Raw genomic sequence first — 19,920 nt, 5'->3', positions numbered from 1 at the left:
CGTCACCGGCGGCCGCGCCGGGTTCAGCCGAGCAGCGCCGAGAAGTGCCGAGTTCAGCCGAGCGGAGCCGAGTTCAGCCGAGCGCAGCCGAATGCAGCTGGCGGCAGCGCGGGTGCTGCGCGGGGCGCGGATCCCCCCGGCGCGGATCCCCCCGGCGCGGATCCCCCCGGTGCGGATCCCCCCGGTGCGGGTCCCCCCGGTGCGGGTCTCCCCGGTGCGGGTCCCCCCGGTGCGGGTCTCCCCGGTGCGGGTCCCCCCGGTGCGGGTCCCCCCGGCGCGGATCCCCCCGGTGCGGGTCCCCCCGGTGCGGGTCCCCCCGGTGCGGGTCTCCCCGGCGCGGATCCCCCCGGCGCGGATCCCCCCGGTGCGGGCGCGATCGGCCACGGCGGCGACCCCCCCGCTCGGGCTGCTCTATGAGCGGCATGGGGAGCCCGCAGCCGTCGTGCAGTAAGGGGGGAACACGGGGGGCATTGCAGGGGGGTGCAGGAATGGGGTGGGGGTGAGTGTGGGGGGCATTGCAGGGGGCGGGTGCAGGTGCAGAGCCGAGGCTGGGGGGCACAGTGGGGGCAGAGAGCTGCAGTGGGGGCTGGCACAGAGTGCAGAGTGGGGTGGGGGTGCAGGTGAGGTTTTGGGGTGCTGCAGGGCTGCTCTGGGGTGCAGTGCAGGGGGGGCAGGACTTGCCCACCCCAGCTGTATGGGGTGAAGATGTCGTACAGCTCTCTGTGGTACCCCCGAACACACTGGGGGACCCTGGGATGCCCCAGTGTTCTCCTGGTGCCATGGTCTCACAGGTGGATGCTGGGGGTGATGCCTCCACATTCCCTGCCCTCCTGCTGTTGCTCCTTCAATTTGCTTTACACCACGTGTTTTTCCCAAAAAGCTCATTTTTGCCTAATTTGGGGTACGACAGGGAGGTCTGAGCCCCAGCATGGCTGTGCCCCAACTTCATCCTGGGTTGTGTCCCATTGATGTGGATTCTCTTTGAGGTCCCAATTGAGGGACCAAAGCAGCATCCCAAGCATTGTTTGGGACAGCTGCTGATGCTCAGCATCAAAAAACCTAGCAAGGAGAAAGTTGTCATTTGGTGGACTTTAGGCCTTTTTTTTCAAGGGAGGAAACTTTGAAGTCTTACTGCTCCTCTGGAACCAGCTCAGATCATGCTGATACATTATCCAGGTGCATCCAGACACCAACCCCCTGATTTTTTGGAGAAGGACTGTTGCTTTTCCAAGTGATCATTCAGTTGTGCAATGGTGCTTGTCACCACTGCCACTTCCTGAGATTTGCTGCTATCACCCCACTGCTTGTGCAAGGACGGTCTTGCCCTCGTGCTTTGTGACTTCTTCTTTTTCACAGATTTCTGAAAATATCCCAGGTTCCTGTAAGGTTCAAGTGGGGCAGGACGAGCCGTAAAATCCGCGGCCAAAACAGCGGCTTTTTTACACAATCTGCTGAGTTTGTTAAGTTTAGTGAGCATCACGGGGCTTGGTGACATGGGATTGTGTTGGGTGGTTGGCTTTTAACAGATTCCTCCAAATATCTGTCTAACATCTAACATGAATCTGATTTTTTAATGGGATCGGGTATCCAATGCTGTTAATTCGAGTGTGGTGTGTAGGTGATACAGGCACCCTCCAGCTTCAGCCACAGCACAGAAGACATCACCAAACTGGTCTTAATGTCCTTTTCTTTTGTGTCTCCCTGTTCAGACTGAAGGATCTGGAAGTGCCCAAGCTGGGGGACTCCGATGTCCACATCAAGATGTTGGCAGCCCCCATCAATCCCGCTGACATCAACATGATCCAAGGTAATGTGTCAGATTAGTGCCTGGCACATGAATTCTTGCAGGATGCTCCGAGTTGGAAGAGACCCACGAGGATCATCAAAACCCAGCCCCTGTCTCGGAGGGTTTGGAGATGGCTCCTGGCGTGGGGATGTTGGGGCATGACAGGGTCTCCAGCTCACCTCCAGTTTCCCTACAGGGACCTACCCCCTCCTGTCACCGCTGCCGGCCGTGGGAGGGAACGAAGGTGTTGGGGAGGTGCTGGAGGTCGGGCGCCGTGTGACAGCTCTGAAGCCTGGGGACTGGGTCATCCCTGCGAACGCCGGGCTCGGTGAGTTCATCCCCAGCATCCTCGGCACCGCTGCGTCCTCGCTCATCCCCCACCTGCAAAGCATCTTCCCAGGGGATTTTGGGATGTTGGAGCCCTTGGGAGCCGGCCAGGCTTGCCCAGAGAGCAAACCCGTGGTCGTGCTCCTGTGTGAGCTGCTGTGGGGATTTGGGGGTCCCAGAGCAAAAGCGCAGCTCTGCAAAGCACCATCTTTGCAGGGTGTGGGTAGAGCCGTGAGCTCCTCCGCTGACAGCAATTACACCTGATGGGATGGGACTCAAAACGGGGAACAAAGCTCCATTAGGGAATGCTGAGTGAGGGAAGCAGGAGCTGGAACCCATTTAGTGCTGTATGAGACCAATCATAAATATAATGAGACTGTTGGGATAATTGATGGAGTTATTTCTTACCTGTTTTATATCTCGGTTTATTTTCACCACCTATTTTTATTTTTAATTAATTTATTTTAATTTTATTTTTAATGTATTTTTTTTAAAGCAAGTTCAGTTCTTGCTCCCCAGCCCCAGTGAGTGAATAGGAATAGGAGCAGTGGCAATGCCATTGCTTATGCCAAACTTAAATGTAGCAATAATTTTCTTTTCTGTAGCCTAGACCCTTTATGAGGTGTCTGTGCCATTGTAAAGCATTGCAGCAATCTGTGTTTCTCTGGAAACAACCACATTTTTTCCCATCAGCTTAGAGCTTCCCTAAAGACCTGGGATAAAACATTTCACCCAGGCAAGGTCGTGGTGGCCTCTCACTGTAGTTTTCTCTTTAATAATGCTCTTCTGGGAAAGTGTGGGAATTTATTTCCCGACAAATATCTCCCATGCTCCTCCAAAATGCCAATGGCCTGATATTTGCTGGTTCTGGTTTAGTGTCACAGCTTGTTCTTTGCCTATTTCTTCTTAAAAGGCTTTTTGCTAAATGAGAGAAGGAAAACGATGGAGTTAAGAGCCAAATGGGATATTTTTAAGCATAAAAACCCTGTAAATAGATGATAGAGGGTTAAATTGTATATAAGGGTAGAGGGAGTAAAGCTGACTAAATTGGCTTGGAATATATGGGCTCATCCATAGGACAGAGAGTATTTCCATTAACTCTGCACACACATCCAGGGAGCCCTGGTCCCATTATCCCTCTGGGAAATGATCAAGCTTTGCTGGGTGATAGATGTTGGCAGGCAGCGAGGAATCCATTCCTTGCCTCTTGGAGTATTTTGATGTACCCATGTGGGCACACATTCCGTCATTCCCTCTCCGGGGTGCAGCTGGCTCCCGGTGCGGCGATGCTGCTGGCGCTGAGGCTGCGGTGTGAACTGATGGTTTTCCTTTGCTTCCCCCCTGCCGTGGCTGTGCCCGCGCTGCTGCCGTGCCCAGGGACGTGGCGGACGCGAGGGGTGTTCCCTGAGGAGATGCTGCTGAAGGTGCCCAGTGACATCCCGGTGCTCTGTGCTGCCACTCTGAGCGTCAACCCCTGCACGGCGTTCCGTATGCTGGCTGACTTCGAGAGCCTGGCGCCCGGTACGGCCCTGCCGTGAGAGAGCAGTTCCACTTGGGTCTCCTGGGTGCCTCTGCAGTGGGAAACTGGGTTTCTTCACCTCCAGGTGACTCTGTCATCCAGAACGCTGCCAACAGCGGCGTGGGCCAGGCCGTCATCCAGATCGCCAGGGCCTCCGGCATCAAGACCATCAACGTGGTGAGGGACAGGTGGGTCCCCTGGGGAGGAGCAAGTTTGGGAGCTGGATCTGCTCACCCTGCTCATGCAACCCAGGATTTTCTCCTGTTTGCTCCTCCAAGTTGTCCTCCAGCCTCTGCCCTGTTGTGCCCACATGACACCGGAGCAGGAGGAAGGAGAAGGTGACTCTGCTTCCTGGCTCATCGAGTCCTCTTTTTTTTCCCTCCCCAGACCTGATCTCCCAGAGCTGGTGGAGAGGCTGATGGCCCTGGGTGCTGATCACGTTGTCACAGAGGAGATGCTGAGAAAGCCAGAGATGAAAGATATATTTAAGGTACCTCAGTGCTGATCCCACTGGAGAGATGGTCCAGGGCTGTTGCTGCTATTCAGCACTGGGGGAAAGTGCAGGGATGGTGGGAAGGACAAATTTTTCTCTAGATCAGGATTTAGCCCCAGGAGTGGAGGGATTTTGCTGCTGCCACAAGGGCAGGATAACAGATTTTAGGTCCGATCAGATGGGGCTTGGAGCAGCCTGGTCTAGCTGGAGATGTCTCCCTGCACATGGCAGGGATTGGAATGAGTCTTTTCCAACCCCAGCTGTTCCTTGGTTCTGATAGATTTTAGCTCTACTACTCTCAGCATCTCTCAGGTAAATGTTGAGGTTAATGCAGATGCTTTGCCAAGAACCACGGTCCCATCCCCTAAAGGAGCCATAAAATTTGGGAACTTCTGTCATAAACCCTTGCAGAGCACCCCGAGGCCCCGGCTTGCCCTGAACTGCGTCGGAGGCAAAAGCACCACGGAGATGCTGCGGCACCTGCAGTAAGTTTGGCTGGGTGGTGGCTTGGGCACAAGCTTGGGGACAGAAACTGGCAAGAGAGGGTCCTGCTCCAGAGCCTGTTGAACTTTTAGAGGAAAGATTAGTGGAAAAGCGGTTTTGGATAACAACAGTGGTTTGAAGTCTCACCATGCCGGTGGCTGGGGGCAGCTGGGGTGCAGTTTTGAAGCTCCCCCAGGTCCTGGCCAGGTGTAACTGGTGTGGTTGAGCAGCAAATTCAGCTAATGGTGCATGGAAGTAAGAGGACAGCCTGGAAAGTGGGATCTGAGGGGTAACTGGGGAGCCCCAGGGGAGTTCTGGATGGCAGAGGGGGAGGTGGCAAGGTCAGAGCTGTACTTTTGGGACCACGTAACCCAATACTCTTTCCTACTCCAGGCCCAAGGGAACCATGGTCACCTACGGGGGGATGGCAAAGCAGCCTGTGATGGTGCCTGTGGTGAGTACTGGGGATGCCCCTCCTTTGTCCCCTGTGCTCCACTGCGTGTCACATCCTCTCAGTGCTGTGGGCACCCAGCTCTCCCCAGCTGCAGATTGAGACCCTCCAGCCTTTCTTACTTGCCTGATGGGGTCCATTACAGGACAGGCTGCGTCCCACTGCTGGGCTCTTGGCTTTTTATATGGAGGGTTTGGGCTGCTGGAGGATTCCAGTGGGTAAATGATCCCGCAGGCGCTGAGCATCAAACCTGCCCTGACTCCACACCTGAGAGTCACCTCTGCCACTTTTCACCAATGTCACACTGGGAGGGGACACGTGCATGTCACTGGATGTGTGAGGGGACATGGGAATCACTGGGCACACAAGGGGACACCAGTGTCACTTGCACAAGGGGACACAGGAGTGTCACTGGGTACCAGGAGGACACACGGGTGTCATTTGCACGAGAGGACACACGGGTGTCACGGGGTGCACATTCCCTCTCCACAGAGCGCTTTCATCTTCCGGGACGTGCGGCTCCGCGGGTTCTGGATGACAGAGTGGCGGAAGGACCACGTGCAGGGTGAGCTGGGGGGGCTGAGAGACCCGAGCCAGGGGGGCTGCAGGACCTGAGCCAGAGGGGCTGAGGGCCTGTCCTCATGCAGGTGGTGGGAGTGGGGCCAAACTTCACCCAGCACCATCCTCGCTCCCACTCACAGAGCCATCTCTGCTTGTCCCAAGGTGCTGAGACACCAGTGCTGGGCTCAGGCAGGGACCATACCTGGGGCTCTTCCCTCATCCCACGTGCCTGAGCTGGGGGCATGTCACAGCCAGGGACCCTGCATGGCTTCGGGCAGGTGTTTCCAGGGGTGGTGGATGCACTGTACCACACAGTGAGAGCTCCTTCCTTCCCATGCAGACCAGGGTAGTGTGGCTACGATGATGGATGCCCTGTGCCAGCTCATCCGCAGGGGCCAGCTCACAGCACCAGCCTGCACCGAGGTCCCGCTCCAGGACTACAGGGCAGCGCTGGAGGCCTCCATGAAGCCCTTCGTGTCCTCCAAGCAGATCCTCCTCCTCTGACCTGCAGCTCCTGGAGCCCTGTCCTGCTCTGCCTGCTTGTCCGCAGAATTGAGGGGGGAAAAAACCCTCCAGATTGATTGAATTTCTTTTTTCTTTTGTTTTTCACATTTTGGGTGCCCACTGAAAGCTTTAAAAGCCTCTGCAGCTTTGTGTGGAAGTGCTGCTGGAGGGAGGCTGCATCTCGCTGTGGCTGGGGGGAGTTTGGGAGCCCAAATGACAGCTCACTCAGCTCAGAGTGTGAAAAGAGCAGCAGTTCCCCCTCACATGTGCTTTTGGGGCTGGCAGGACTGTAGTTATCCCAGCTGGAATGTGGGATGGGCAGGGAAGCCCAAGTCATCTCCCTGCAGCCTCGCTGCCTCCAGGCCTGCTCCAAGCAGGGGGAGAAGGGGCACAGACTGCCCCAAATGATGGCTGTGCTGTGGCTGGAGTGGCCCTGGGTGCTGCTGCAGCTCCTGGAGGAGCCCTGGATCACCCCCGGCTGGGTTTTGCCAAGGGCACTGCAAGGGCCGGAGCCTTTGGCCGGCCGGGCTGGAGCCAGGCCCTCAGTGTCCCTGAAGGCCCTCCCGCCCGGTATGGCACAGTGACTGTGACACTGCAGAGCAATGTGAAAAGATTTATTATTGAGAACAACCAACAGTGTGTTCTTGCTTCCTCCTGTGCTGCTTTTCTACCTCTATGACCTCACAGCTCCCTATGGTCCCTGCTCTTCCCAGTCCAGCTCCGGCCACGGTCCGGCGGCGTTGGCCGTGCAGGTGCAGGTGGGGCAGTGGCCGTGGCCGTGGCCATGGCCATGGCCGTGGCCGGGCACTGGCCCTGGCCCCAGCGTGGCCATCCCAAGCCACGGAGGGCAGGGCGGGGGCAGCGCAGCCCTGGGCACCTGCGCAGCACCTGGATTTGGCTGCCCAGGGCGGAATGTGGGCAGTCCCCGGGGTGCGGGGGGCCTCTGTGGGGCAGGAGGGGTGGCGGGGCCGTGTCTGCGGGGCTGTTTGTGTGGGGAGGGCCCGGCACTGCCCGGCCGGGGGGCTGTGCTTGCCCTGGGCTCAGGCACCGTGGAGCTGCTGCTCGTGGATGTCTGGGTCTCCTCCTCCTCCTCCTCCTCCTCCGCTCCTGCCGCCGGCTCAGCATCCCACCTTTTCCTGGGGAGCTTTGCCTGGATCCCGGTGCCCGGGGGGGACACAGCCAGGGGATTTGTGCTTTCCCCAGCACTCTGCACACCCCTCCAGACACAGGGATGGTAATCCCTTGTGAAAAAGGGGTTGAAGTAGAACAGCAGCTGCAAAAGGCAAAAGAAAGGAGTTTGCTGCAAGGAGGAAGAGATCCGAGGGAGATCCAGGAGCTGGCACAAGAAAGGACAAATGGGTGTCCAAAGGACTCTCAGGGGCATTTCACACCTCAGGCTTTGGCTGAGTGCAGTGTTAGGACAGAGCTTTGTTAAGTCACAACCACCCTCATGTTTTGAGCATTTGGGAGCAGAGAAGTGTAGGGTAATCAAAAGCCAGAAAACTGGAGAAACCCAAATCCCGCTAGCTTTCAGGCCGCTCAGCGTGTCCAGAGTAACTGATCCAAGACAAAACCAGGCTGTTTGCCCCCGTCCTATCTCCAGCCTTGTCAAGGCTCATTTTAGCTGAACTTGAACCTCCCCCTGAGTGTCCCAAGGAATCTCTAAGTCGGGAGGAGCCGACGTACCTTTCCCAGCGCAGACCCGGCTGCTGCTACTGCTCGAAGCTCCTCCATGGAGGTCAGCAGGGGAGAATCCCCTTCCGTCCTGCGGAATCCGTGAAACATGAGCTGGAGAAGGAAGCCTCTCATGGACTCAGTTTCAAAGATCTTCTGGGGCCCTGTCCTGCCCAGCACTTCCTTCCTGAAGAGCTTTTCTCCAATCACAATGCAGTTCCCATCGTTGCCCCACCAGATCGACTCAAAGCTCCGGCTGCTCAGGATCTCCCAGAGCTTCTCCAGGAAGGAGTCAGCTGAAAGTTTGGTGCTAGCAGAGATCTCCAAGGAGCAAAACTTCATGTTAGGGTCCCAGGATTCATCAGGCCAACTTTCAAGGGCATTTTTGTCTGCAGGGAGTTCAGCAGCAGCATCCCAAGACGGTCCCAGATCATCTCTGGGATGGCTGGGAGAAGCTGAAGCCACCCACCAAGCTGGATCCTCCAGATCAGAAGCACAGGATGTCTCCTGTGAAGACAGCTCCATTTCGACTTATCTTTCTACAGCTTGGCTGCCTCCAACTAGCTTCTTGGTCCTGGCAGTCAGAAGGATGGAGTTTGTGGCTCCAGCTGCCTAGGAAGGTCTCCAGCCTGTGTTCCATCACAGTGACATCACAGCGTGGCACCTGTCTCCTGGCAGCAGGAGCTGGGAGATGCAGAAATAACCCCCAAACCCTGATTTCCCAGAGAGCTGTTTGAGCCCAGAGCTCATTCCAGTTGTATTCCCATGTGGAATGTCCTGCCAGGGCAGTGCTGTGTCCTGGTGCCCCTGGGAGCAGTGCCCTGGGAGGGATGGGGAAGGGGACAGCATTGGACATCCAAGTGCCCCAGACCTGAGGTTTTTCACTTGGGCACCTTCTCCCCCATGCAGAAATGCCTGTATGGAATTCCTCTGGAATAACCCAGGTGTGAGGTGTCCATAGGGCTGCTCCTGCCGCGACTGTCCCTGTTCCCAGGTGATCTCGGATCCCAGCAGGCTCTCCATGATGCTCCCTAGGATGAACTATAGGTGAAATGTTCCCCAAACATGTCTTGCAATGGAAAAAAACTCCCTTGGGTTGGGTTCCTCGAACTTTCTTTGCCTCAGAACCTTCATAGCCCAACCCAGGGACCTCAATGGGGTTCTCACACCTTGTGCCGAGTTCCCAGCACACTCCGAGTGGGAGGACTGCGGCTGTGGAATTGTGTGTGGACAGAGGAGTTGTGAGGGACTGGTTGTGTCAGCTGAAGGCTCTGCTGGGATTCATCCTGGAGTCCTGGGTGAGCTGGTGGGGTTACTGCAGGGCCCCTCTGGATCTACCAAAGGCCGGGGGGGTCTGGGGAGATCCCTCCTCACTGGGAGCTGGCAGTGTCATCCCTCCCCTGCACAGGGAGGGTGTGAGGGATGGCCCAGAAAGGTATACCTTCACTTGGGGGACTTTCTGGGTCCCGTGGGGTGAGGAGAAGAGCAGGGCAGGAATGTTGCTCAGAGTTGGAGGGAGCACTGCAGAACTGCGTGTGCATTTGGAAGAGCAAAACTCTCTGAAATTAAACCCCACAGCCGTGCTGGCAGCTAAATGGACATGTCAAAGCCATTTCATCCCCCCTAAAATCCCTCACACTGAGACCTCCCTTAGCACAGAGCAGGTGTGCCTCAGGATAAACTCTGTGCCAGCATCTCCCTTCTGCTCCTCCACCCCTAATAAATCCCCCAATATTTTGCATTTCCCTTCCCCCGCCAGCACTGGAGGCAGAGCCCCATCCTGTGCCTCAGAGCTTCCTGATCGATGAATAAAGTGGGGAAAAACAGCAAGAAGAGAACTTTGAGATTGTTACGAGCACTATTAAGCATGACATAAACCAGAAAAATTAATGCAAAGCTTTTATCCCCCTTTGTTTATTGGGCTCAGTGATGAAACCCAACAAGCTTTAGAGAACTCTTTCACAAAATGTTCCGACCTCTCACTCCTACACCAGGGCACGAATGAATAAATAAATAAATTTAATTCTCCTTGTCAAATGAGCTGGATCATAGTTGGAAATCCAGCTGCTGGTGTTGCACCTACACAATATTAAGGTTTTGGAGGTGATTGTGGGGTTTTTTAGGGGGGGCGGCTGCTAATGCTGGAATGTTCCAAGAGCCTCTGCTGGGATTTGGTGTGATTAGGCATCTGACGTGTCAACGAAAAGGATAAAAATAATTCCCCAAAACTGGCATTCAGGGTTCAGCAAGAGCGATGTTGTTCGACAGTGAGGAACAGCCGAGTCTGGCCACGGATGGGGAATGCCATGGGGGGACGCCTGAGCACCCCGAGCATCCCTGCCTGCCTTTGGGGTCCCATGAGGATCCAGCATTTTGGGGAGGGGGCACTCCACGAGCCCCTGCCATAGAGGGGACCCCATAAGCACCTCGGCACCCTCATTAGTGCCCTGCACGTGGGAAAGGGGGGATCGATCCATCCTCTCCATAGGGAACGGGACCACCATGGGAAGCCAGACCCCAATACACCCTGTATATGGGGAGAGGAGACCCCACAAGCCCCTTGACTCACGGGAAGGGGGATCCCACACTGCCCTGCACATCAGACACATGGGAACGCCCGTTAGGGCCCCGCAGGTGGGAAAGGGGGATCGATCCATCCTCTCCATGGGGAACGGGATCGCCACCGACAGAGGCGGTGGGGCCCACAGAGGCGTGGCCCCTTTAAGAGCCAGCCCGCGCGGGGGGCGTGGCCCGCGGTGACGTTGCCCCGCGTCGCTGCCCGCGCGCCGCCGTGACGTCAGGCGGCCGCGCGGCCCCCGGGCCCCTGACGCCCCCCGGGCCCAGCCCCGGCCCCGCGATGCCGCGGGTCTACATCGGCCGCCTCAGCTACCAGGCCCGGGAGCGCGACGTGGAGCGCTTCTTCAAGGGCTACGGCAAGATCCTCGAGGTGGATCTCAAGAACGGGTGAGCGCGGGCCCGGCCCGGCCGCCGCGAGGGGAGGGTCCGGGCGCTTGAGCCCCTTGGAGGGGCCGGGGGGGAAGAGGCCGCCGGGGCGCTCTGGGCAATGGTGGGGGCAGGACGGCTGGGTCGCCCCCTTTGGGAGGGGGTGAGGCGGGCAGGACGCTTGGGTTCCCCCTTGGTGAGGGGACGGGAAGTCTGGGCCTTTATTGGGGCGGCATCTTGGGTTCTGTCTTTTGGGGAGTGGGCAGGATGCCTGAACTTCCATTGGAGGAGGGACAGGGCGGCTGGGTTCCCCCTTTCTGGGGGGAGAGGATGTCTGGGCTTGTATTGGGAAAGGGCAGTCTGCTTAGGTTCCCTTTTGGGGGTCACAGAACGTCTGGGTTTCTCCTTTTTTGGGGGGTGTGGGGGCCTAGGACGTCTGGGCCCCTGCTGGAGGGGGGACAGGATGCCTTGGTTCCCCCTTTTCGGGTGGGGGACAGGATGCCTGGGTTCCTCCTCTTGTGAAGGGGGAACACGACATTTGTGCCTTTTTTGGGGGAGGCAGGATGGCTGGGGCTCTGTTGAGGGGGGTGTGGCTGCCTGGACTCTCCTTTGGGTGGAGGTGAGGGAGGCTGGACGATTGGGTTCCCCCCTTTTGGGGTGGGTGCAGGACACCTGGGCTCCCCCTTTGGGGAGGGGCCAGGATGGGTGGGTTTCTCCTTTTTGGAAGGCAGGACATCTGGGTTTCTGTAACAACTGGGGAGCAGGAAGGCTGGGTCCTGCCTCAGTTCTTTGGGGCCAGCTCAGCTGTGTCCTGCCCCCCTTCTGCAGGGAGGGGGTGTCACCCTGACGGGTCCCCCCCCAGGCCCTTCTGCACTCCAGGGTGAGCCAGGCTGCACCCCAGGATAACATCCCCCAAAAAGAACCCCAGTGTTTTGGGTGGGAGATGCAGAGCTGCTCCCAAAGCCCCCTGGCTGTCGGGGGGGTGTCCTGCCCCCTCAAACACCCCAAACTCGCCATACTGTATGTTCTTACCTGTGCTGTTCCAGCATCCGAGCTCTCACTGCAGCTCCCAGGGTCGGATCCTGCTCCACCAGGACTTGGCCAAGACATTCAAGTGTGGATTTTTCAAGAAAAAACAAATTGCTGGTTTTGGTGGGTTTTCCCTGACACCCAAAGCCTTATGAGTGCTGGTGCCTTTGCTTTTTCCAAGAAACCTAGCTTGAAGTCTTCCTTAGGAAGGCTGAATGGAATATGGATTTATTATTATGTAGCCAGGAGAGAGAGGTTTTAATTCCACCTTAGAAGTGGATAAGAGGAATTTCTTGTACAAGTTAGTCCTTGAGCATTAAAGTGAAAGAGGCTCATTAAGTTTTAGCGCTGCTTGTGCTGGCAGGTGGACATTTAACAGGTTTATAAGATGAATAAAATCCATTATTGAAGCAAACAGGTGTTCATGTGTCAGTGTTTTAACCCACACAGCCTCAGGTGTTGTTGAAGATTAGCTGAAAGATCTGAGGCTGCTGTTTTCCAGTCCTGCCGTGTATCCTTGGAATTGTTTGGGGGGGGGGGTGTCAGTTTTTCTGTTTTGAATAAACCCCAAAATCAGTATTTCTGTTTCATACACGTTGTGTGGGGGAAGCCATCTAAACTTTCTTAACAGATGTAGAACTGAGTTACATGGCTGATGTGGCAAAGGGACTTGTCTTCCTGCTTTTAAGTCAATTTAATTGATTTTTTTAGTTTTATATTCTGAAGTCTTTTTACAGGTTTGGAGTTAAATTCCTTGTCAAAAATGGAACTTGAGCAATCAAGTTTCGTGTCTGTGCTTGGGAAGCCCCGGGCTGAGCTGTGCTCTCCTCCATGGCTTATTTCTGGTATTGCTTAGGAAACAATTCAAACTTCCTGCATGGTCTTTGGCTGGAGAGATTCTTGCAGTTGCTTCTGGAAATCTGGGGGTTCTCCTTGGTGGATCACCCACTGAGTTTCAGCAGCTAAACTGGAATGCTGGAGCGAGAGGATGGAGTGCAAAGTGACACCACAGAGCTCTAAAAGCTTAGCTGGGGCTCACTGGTTGTAATTTAAGCTTGAAATTCAATGGCTTAAAGCAACTATTACCTGAGGGAAGGATGGGGAAATGAAAATGTGGGTCCTGTAGGATTCTCCATTCCAAATTGCACTTTATAATTGTATGCTCTTAGTTTTCATACTCTTTCCTGCTCAGAGCTACACTGACAATCACAGCTCACTGTATGAAGTGACCAGAAAATTGGACTTTTCAGCCTGTTTTTTATCTTCTATGAATACACTAAAAGCTGCTTGTGATGCCTCTGAGACTAAAACCAAACTGGTTCTACTCATGTGCTTACCTGCCTGCATTACTCTGGGCAGCTCTGAAGAATTCAAGGCTTCATCCTAATACAATCCCCGCAGGACAGAGGGATGTCACTTCTGCAGTGGATTGAGGAACACAGGTCAAAGCTTCAAACTTCCATTCTTCCATCTGCCTCCATTCAAAATCAGTGTTTGCTTTCCAAAGAGAAGTGGTTTGGGTGGGAAGGGACCTTAAAGCCTATCCAGTTCCACCCCCTTCCATGGGCAGGGGCACCTTCCACTATCCCAGGTTGCTCCAAGCCCTGGCCTTTGACACTTCCAGGGATGACTTAAGGCCATCTCCAAGGTCGTGGTTGGACTCCCTGACCTTGGAGGGCTTTTCCAACCTGAACAGTTCTGTGATTCTGTGTTTACTTGGTGTGTGGGGTAGTGCTCACTTTTAATGGTTGGGGTTTTTAACTTCTGCCTTTAAAAAGATAGATAACACCCTTAATTTCATCAAAGATTATGCCATAATAGTAATCTCTTGCTAACATAAATGAATTCAGCCATTACAATCTCACATAATTTATCATTTTGTTGATGAAGAATGACTTTCAGTTCAGCAAATCAAGAGACGTGTTTTCATGCCTTCCTATTTCTCTCCCTGGTTTTGGAGGTGTTTTAATTTTTTTTAGTTTTTTTCCAAGGCTCAAGGCCTTGAACCCTCAGGTCTGCTCAGGAGGTTCATCTGCAGGACAGCACTCACAGGGCTCTGCAGGAAGCCACGAGCTGCTTTTGAGCACAGATACCTCAGGTTCAGTTCCTTCCCAGTGATCCCTCTTCCCTCCCTCTCCCTAGGTATGGCTTTGTGGAGTTTGATGATCTGCGAGACGCCGATGATGCTGTTTATGAGCTGAATGGGAAAGATCTTTGTGGGGAGAGAGTGATCGTGGAGCACGCCCGGGGCCCACGTCGTGACAGCAGTTACGGTTCTGGACGCAGTAAGCACTTGTGCATTTGTATCCATGGCTTATTTTAAATAAAACATTGTTTTACTCTTTCTTTAAAAAGTAATTTAAAAGGAAAGCGATACAAAGTTGTGACTAGTGTTCTGTAACTGTAAATGTAACTGTTGATCTGAATATTTATTAATTTGTTTGTTGTATTAAACTATTTTAATTGATACATTAATAAACACAGTTTCTTGTACCATTTTTATTATTATCATTTCGTTTAACTATTTGAATGGTTTATTTTCAATGTGATGTTTAACATAGATTTAACAAAGACCTCAATGTTTTAATTGAAAGAGTCCTTTGAGGCTAAGATGACTGCCCGTTCCATTTGCTGACCTTGGGGTACCTTTCCATGAGTGGCTCTTTGACCTTTGTGGCCCTTGGCTGACCAAAAAAAAGGAAGCCATGTGACGACCGCAAGCTTTTCCCATTAGACCTGGGTGGTGAGGATCCCAAGGGTTAGAGACAGATGAGATTAATCTGAAATAGGTGCCTGAAAAGCTTTATTCATATCAGATATTCAGAAAGCCTTTAAGCAATGTAAGTAACATTAGTCAACTGGCTTTATTCAGTTTCTTCTTTTAAACTGTTTTAAAAATAATATTAAATATAATTGCATGTTAATTCTAGCGTAATTATAGTCCTGTGCCTTGTTTAATTATGAGCTTGTAGCAAAACTTTTTAAATGCTTTGGGTCTTTGTGAGATGTTACGTAAGGGGGGTGGGTTTAGCCCTGAGGGGGGGTCTGTGATGTCTTCGGGAACACGCGGGGCAGAGCAGTTCCGTCGGGGCGGAGAGCGAGGCTCCATTTCCCTGGCTGAAGCTCTGCTGTCTGCTTGTCACCTCCTAAAGGTGGATATGGTTATAGAAGAAGCGGAAGAGATAAGTACGGTCCCCCGACCCGTACAGAATACAGATTGATTGTGGAAAATTTGTCAAGCCGCTGCAGTTGGCAGGATCTGAAGGTACGGGGCCCCTTTCCTTACCCTCCCTCTGTTACAGAGCACAAAGGGTAAAAGTCATCTTCAGCAAGGCAAAGTGGTGTGCAGCTCTGCTTTGCTCCACCTCCTGAGCAGCTCAATGTGGAGTAGATTTTGGAAGTAACACACACCTTAATACAGGAGTATATTTGTGTATATGAAACCGTTAATGAGAGGTTGGGAGTTGCACTGCCAGAACTGGTGGCACTGGACAGTGGGAGAATAATTTTAACCTTAGCACCAGCCAACATCATGTACAGATGTGTTTTATCTTCTTTTAAGCCCTGTCAAAACAGACTCAAATCACGCCAGGGGTAGGATTCACTAGAGATGGAGGAGTTTGCCCTTGTCAGTTTGGATTTAACCCATCAACTCATAAGGTGCTACAGCTGCTGTTTGAAACAACAGCATTGTTCTTGCACAGTCTCTCTTAGGAATTTCCACACCATCTAAAGCTGTTTTAAGCAGAGTTTCAGGGAAAGATGCTTCCAGAATGAGTAATCATGCAAAATCTCTGCCAAAAACTTATTTTTGAAGTCCAAAGGAGTGGCAGGTGATTCTCAGCAGTGGAGGTGTTGAGTGACACTGTGGAGCCCACGGTACCTCTGAGTACTCTGGAGGTGACGTGTTGGCTCGTGATTATCCACATCGTGGATTCAGGGAGCAGGATTTCAATAGTAGATGCAAAAAGATTAGTGCTTCCTTATCAAACTGAGCAGCAATGGTTAAACCCACTTGTTCTTACTGGAACGCTTTCTCTTATGGTTCTCTTTTAAGGGTGTGTAAAATTTGTTCTAAACAAACTTTGACGTAGTAGAAACTGGTCTGTAATTGAATTGTTACACTAGTTCAGGTACGTACGGAGATGCTTCCAGTGTCTTTGTTATTAATGCTTCACACCATCAGTAGCTTGTCTTTGCTTCTGGTATTAAAATTGTAAGTAGAGCATGGCATGATTAATCCTCCAGTGGATGCATTGCTGCTTTTTTGGGAATAGCTTTCATTTCAGTGTACTTAAAAGGGGAGTAGCTGGGTTGAAAACAAACCAAACCAGAGCTCCATGCCCTGTTTCCACTGCAGCCAAATTCCACAGGGGCTGAAAGATAGCCTGGCCTGGCAGCTTGCTCAAAGCAGGGCAGAACAGACCCCTGATAAACAGAGGGGTTGAGGAATGGAAATGGAGAAGCCAGGAAGCACAAAATGGGAAAATTAATTGGGCTTGGAGTTCTGTGGGGGGTTTTTCCAGCAGAACGAGCTGCGTTGACGAGGTGGAGGATGAAGGGAGGTCTGCTTCTCTGTGGGCTTCTTGCCACTTCATATTCAACCTTTACCACCTTTCCTAATTATTTTTGAAAACATGATTTAGAGAGCAAGTATTTTACTTCTTTAATCACTTCTGTAATTTGAAACTTAGAGTCCAGAGCATATTTGACCTCAGACTCGAGGTGGGAGACCTTAAGTTATCATTTGGCTCAAAACTATTGACCTGGTTCTAATCACACCAACTCTGTGGAGTCATAGTGTGTTATTTGGCACTACAGGTGCTGTTTGGGTCAAACCCTTGCTGATATCCCTGTGAATAGAAGAGGCTCAGGGAGCATCGTGTCAGAAGTGAGCAGGGTCAGCTGGAAGCCTGGCTCTGGATTCAAGGCGATGGTGATTCTGTCCTCTTCCCCTAGGATTATATGCGTCAGGCAGGGGAAGTGACATATGCAGATGCACACAAAGGAAGGAAAAATGAAGGTGTGATTGAGTTCAAATCCTATTCTGACATGAAAAGAGCCCTTGAAAAGCTGGACGGGACAGAAGTAAATGGCAGAAAGATTAGATTAGTGGAAGACAGACCTGGATCGAGACGGCGCCGCTCTTACTCCAGAAGCCGAAGCCACTCAAGGTATGTCTGTAATGTATCTCAGGCTGCATTTACTTGAACATGCAATGGATTAAGACTTCTGGGTTCCAAAACACCTTGGAAATGTTTAGAATTCTCAACAGGTCTAGTTTTTTGAGAATGTATTAGTGTCCAGGGCAAACGAGGGCTGTGTTCTGAGGTGTCTCCCTTGGCGGATGTGTGGACCTGCTCCCTCAACACCTGTGACTGTTCTTCCCTGATACTCAGCTCTCGCTCCTTGGGGGAGCAGCTGCGTGGCCGGTGGAGCCATGCACATGGAATGGAACAGAAGGTGCTTCTAACACTTCAGCTCTGAACACTGTGTTCTGCTCCAAGCACCAGGACTAACAGTTCTTTCTCAGCTTGGAAACCTCCACCTGTTCCCTGTTTCTCAGAGATTTGTTGCTTTCCTTCTCTGACCAAGAGCTGCTTCAGCAGCACCAAGTGTTCTCCCCTTTCCATTCTGGGGAAACTTGTTGCAAGAAAACTCAGGCAAATCTTTACTGTTCCTAGAAGAACTTGCTTATGAAATCAAAATCTGAAGTCAAAGCTTTATGCCAGTGTCTTACCATATTCAAACTGTGATTTGACTGGGAAAGTGATTATTCCTTAAATAAACTGGCATCTTTTCTTCCAGATTAGCACCCTGCTCACAGCCAGACGTGGCAACAGGGATGAGAGGTGGGGAGAAGGGCACTCTAAGTTTGTAACTGTGTTGTGTAACTCTGAACATTTGGCTGCTGAAAGGTGCTTTAACCCTGTGGGGTTCTGCCCACAGGGATCACGAGCTCCCCATGCTAATGTGAAGCTGGTTCCTTGTGTTGCAGGTCTCGCTCTCGAAGCAGACACTCCCATAAGAGCAGGAGCCGCAGTGCCAGCAGCAGCCGCTCCAAGAGTAGATCCAGATCCAGGTATGTCTTTGTCTTGGGAGAACACTGTTTTTCTTTTCCCTCCCGTTCTCTGCACACTCTGCTCAAACCCTTGCTGCACTAAAGCAGAGCTGTCTGTTGCCTTTGCACTTCCAGGTCTGTGTCCCGTTCCAGAAGCAAGAGCCGTAGTCGAAGCAAGAGCCGTAGCAGAGGCCAGAAAGAGAAAAGCAGGACTCCAAGTAAAGAGGATAAAAGTAGGAGCCGCAGCAGGAGTGCAGAGAAATCCCGAAACAAAAGCAAGGATAAATCTGAGGGCTCTCTCCATAACAGCGATGAGAAAGCCAAGAGCAGGAGCCACAGCAAGGAAAAGAGTAGGAGCAGGAGTGGGAGTAAGGACAGGGGAGAGGCGAGGGAGAGCATGAGGAGCAGAAGCAAGGAGAAGAGCAGAAGCAAAGACAGGGAGAAGAGCATTAGCAAGGCTAGAAGCAGTAGCAAAAGCAGGGATGAGAGCAGGAGCAGGAGCCACAGCAAGGATAAAAGGAAAAGTAGGAAGAGGAGCAGGGATGACAGCAGAAGTAGAAGCCGGAGCCGCAGCAAGAGTGAGAAAAGCAAGAGGCGCAGCAAGCGAGACAGCAAAGGCAGCAGCAAGAAGAGAAGGAAGGACAGCCATGAGCGGTCCAGGTCAGGCTCCAAAGAGAAGGAGCAGCTCAAATCTGAGTCGGACAAGAAGGAGGTGAAAGGCGAGGGGGAGGACTCAGTGTCCCGCTCCAGGTCTAGGTCCATTTCCAAGTCCAAACCAAATGTCAAATCAGATTCTCGTTCCAGGTCCAAATCTGTTTCAAAGCCGAGGTCCCGATCCAAGTCTAGGTCTAGGTCTGCCTCTAGGTCACACTCCCGGTCGCACTCAAGGTCCCGCTCCAGATCCTAATCTTGCTGCAGCCCCACTTGGAATGGTTGGAAAAGTCTTTTGTACATGTTTAGTAGCTGTAACCAAGTGATTGAAGTAGAAACCCTGTCGATGGTGTGTATTTTTAACAACCTGATGGTCTGTCTGTCATTAACTGCAGCGCTCCCTCCCTGCAGCGCTCCCTGGCGTGAGGCTGCTCCGCTCATTTTCTATCTGATAGAAAGGTTCTCTTTACATACAGCTCTTCCTAGAGCCTCCAGACTGCCCTGTTTTCCAGGGAGAGCCTTGCAGGGAATGAGCACTGCGCCCTGGTGGGTTTATGGGATTACAGTGATGACTGATAGGTAGGTATGACGGATTCAACAGTCTTTGCCCTCGATTGGTGCCCTTTGATGTCTGCCATTTAGTGGAAGTGCTAAGTCTTAAGTTTCATACTACTTTTGTTCCATATTTTTTGGACTTACAAAGTTGTGAATAGCACAGTCAAAAGGAAAAAAAATAGAGGTACTTGCAGTAATCTATAGGGAAAAGAACTATAGTTCCACATTCTGGTATTGTGACAATATCCTTGTTTTATATTAAATTTTTTATTTTATTTTTCCCTGTCTTGCAAAGTACAGTGATTCCCGTTTCCATGAAATTTGAATAAAGACTATTTTTGCTTGATGACACCTGGTTACGTGATGCTGTGTTGTGATTGTCAGCGTTTTCTATTGCTCAAGGTAAGCCTGAATTTGTAGAGAGTCACTCAGAGAAAAGGTTCTTAATTGAGAAAGTCACTTCATATTCAGTGTAGGCACAGCACTTGAATACAGTCCAGATAAAGAACTTATTTCTCCAGCATATTTTCCAGGAGTTTTTCCTCCTAATAAAACACCTGTGCTTGGTGTCAGGATGTGTTTCTGGGCTTGGAAGCACAGAGGGCGGCAGTGGCTGTTCTGTGGACCTGGGGAGAAGGGAGGGCAGCTTCTAGCAAGAGTTTTGTAGGTGTGGAAGTGTTCCTGAATAATATCCCAAATTTAGACTTGGGCCATTTGCACATTGCTCAGACTGAACTTTCCACAAGCTCTGCTCCTGCACAATTGGTTTTGAATGAAAAAGTGACATCCCCAGCACCTGTTCTGCCTGCCAGCAACATTCTGAAAAACAGAAGGCAAAACATATTTTGTGAGTTGTTGGTCTGGAATAAAAAGGTTAGCTACA

The 19,920-nt window shown here is 52.2% G+C and overlaps 3 protein-coding genes across 4 annotated transcripts in view; all 3 read left to right on the top strand.

Annotated features, from left to right (window-relative positions):
• The first annotated feature begins 293 nt into the window (after positions 1-293).
• Positions 294-6,368, top strand: MECR (mitochondrial trans-2-enoyl-CoA reductase). Its single transcript, XM_068994395.1, has 10 exons — positions 294-447; positions 1,710-1,807; positions 1,983-2,114; positions 3,491-3,634; positions 3,718-3,820; positions 4,020-4,122; positions 4,537-4,610; positions 5,002-5,062; positions 5,552-5,624; positions 5,961-6,368. Exons 2-10 carry the CDS (start codon positions 1,762-1,764, stop codon positions 6,122-6,124), a joined length of 900 nt encoding a protein of 299 aa, XP_068850496.1. The 5' UTR covers positions 294-447; positions 1,710-1,761; the 3' UTR covers positions 6,125-6,368.
• A 4,198-nt stretch (positions 6,369-10,566) lies between these two features.
• Positions 10,567-19,386, top strand: SRSF4 (serine and arginine rich splicing factor 4). 2 transcript variants are annotated; one of them, XM_069036140.1, is made up of 6 exons: positions 10,567-10,762; positions 13,913-14,055; positions 14,923-15,035; positions 16,730-16,944; positions 17,769-17,852; positions 17,967-19,386. In XM_069036140.1, exons 1-6 carry the CDS (start codon positions 10,656-10,658, stop codon positions 18,736-18,738), a joined length of 1,434 nt encoding a protein of 477 aa, XP_068892241.1. In that variant the 5' UTR covers positions 10,567-10,655; the 3' UTR covers positions 18,739-19,386. The 2 variants fall into 2 exon arrangements, with proteins under 2 accessions (XP_068892241.1, XP_068892242.1); XM_069036141.1 differs by lacking the exon at positions 10,567-10,762 and adding an exon at positions 11,299-13,212.
• LOC138122039 (lethal(3)malignant brain tumor-like protein 4) overlaps positions 19,359-19,920 on the top strand; it is a 42,953-nt gene continuing 42,391 nt past the window's right edge. Inside the window, exon 1 of the mRNA XM_069036129.1 lies at positions 19,359-19,439. Within this exon, the coding sequence (XP_068892230.1) occupies positions 19,383-19,439 (57 nt within the window). The 5' untranslated portion in view covers positions 19,359-19,382. The remainder of the gene's footprint in view (positions 19,440-19,920) is intronic.

This window comes from Aphelocoma coerulescens, chromosome 23 (genome assembly GCF_041296385.1).
Source record: "Aphelocoma coerulescens isolate FSJ_1873_10779 chromosome 23, UR_Acoe_1.0, whole genome shotgun sequence".
NCBI classification, from domain to species: domain Eukaryota; kingdom Metazoa; phylum Chordata; class Aves; order Passeriformes; family Corvidae; genus Aphelocoma; species Aphelocoma coerulescens.
The sequence above is the reverse complement of the archived record's forward strand: the minus strand, read 5'-3'. Positions and strand labels throughout refer to the sequence as shown.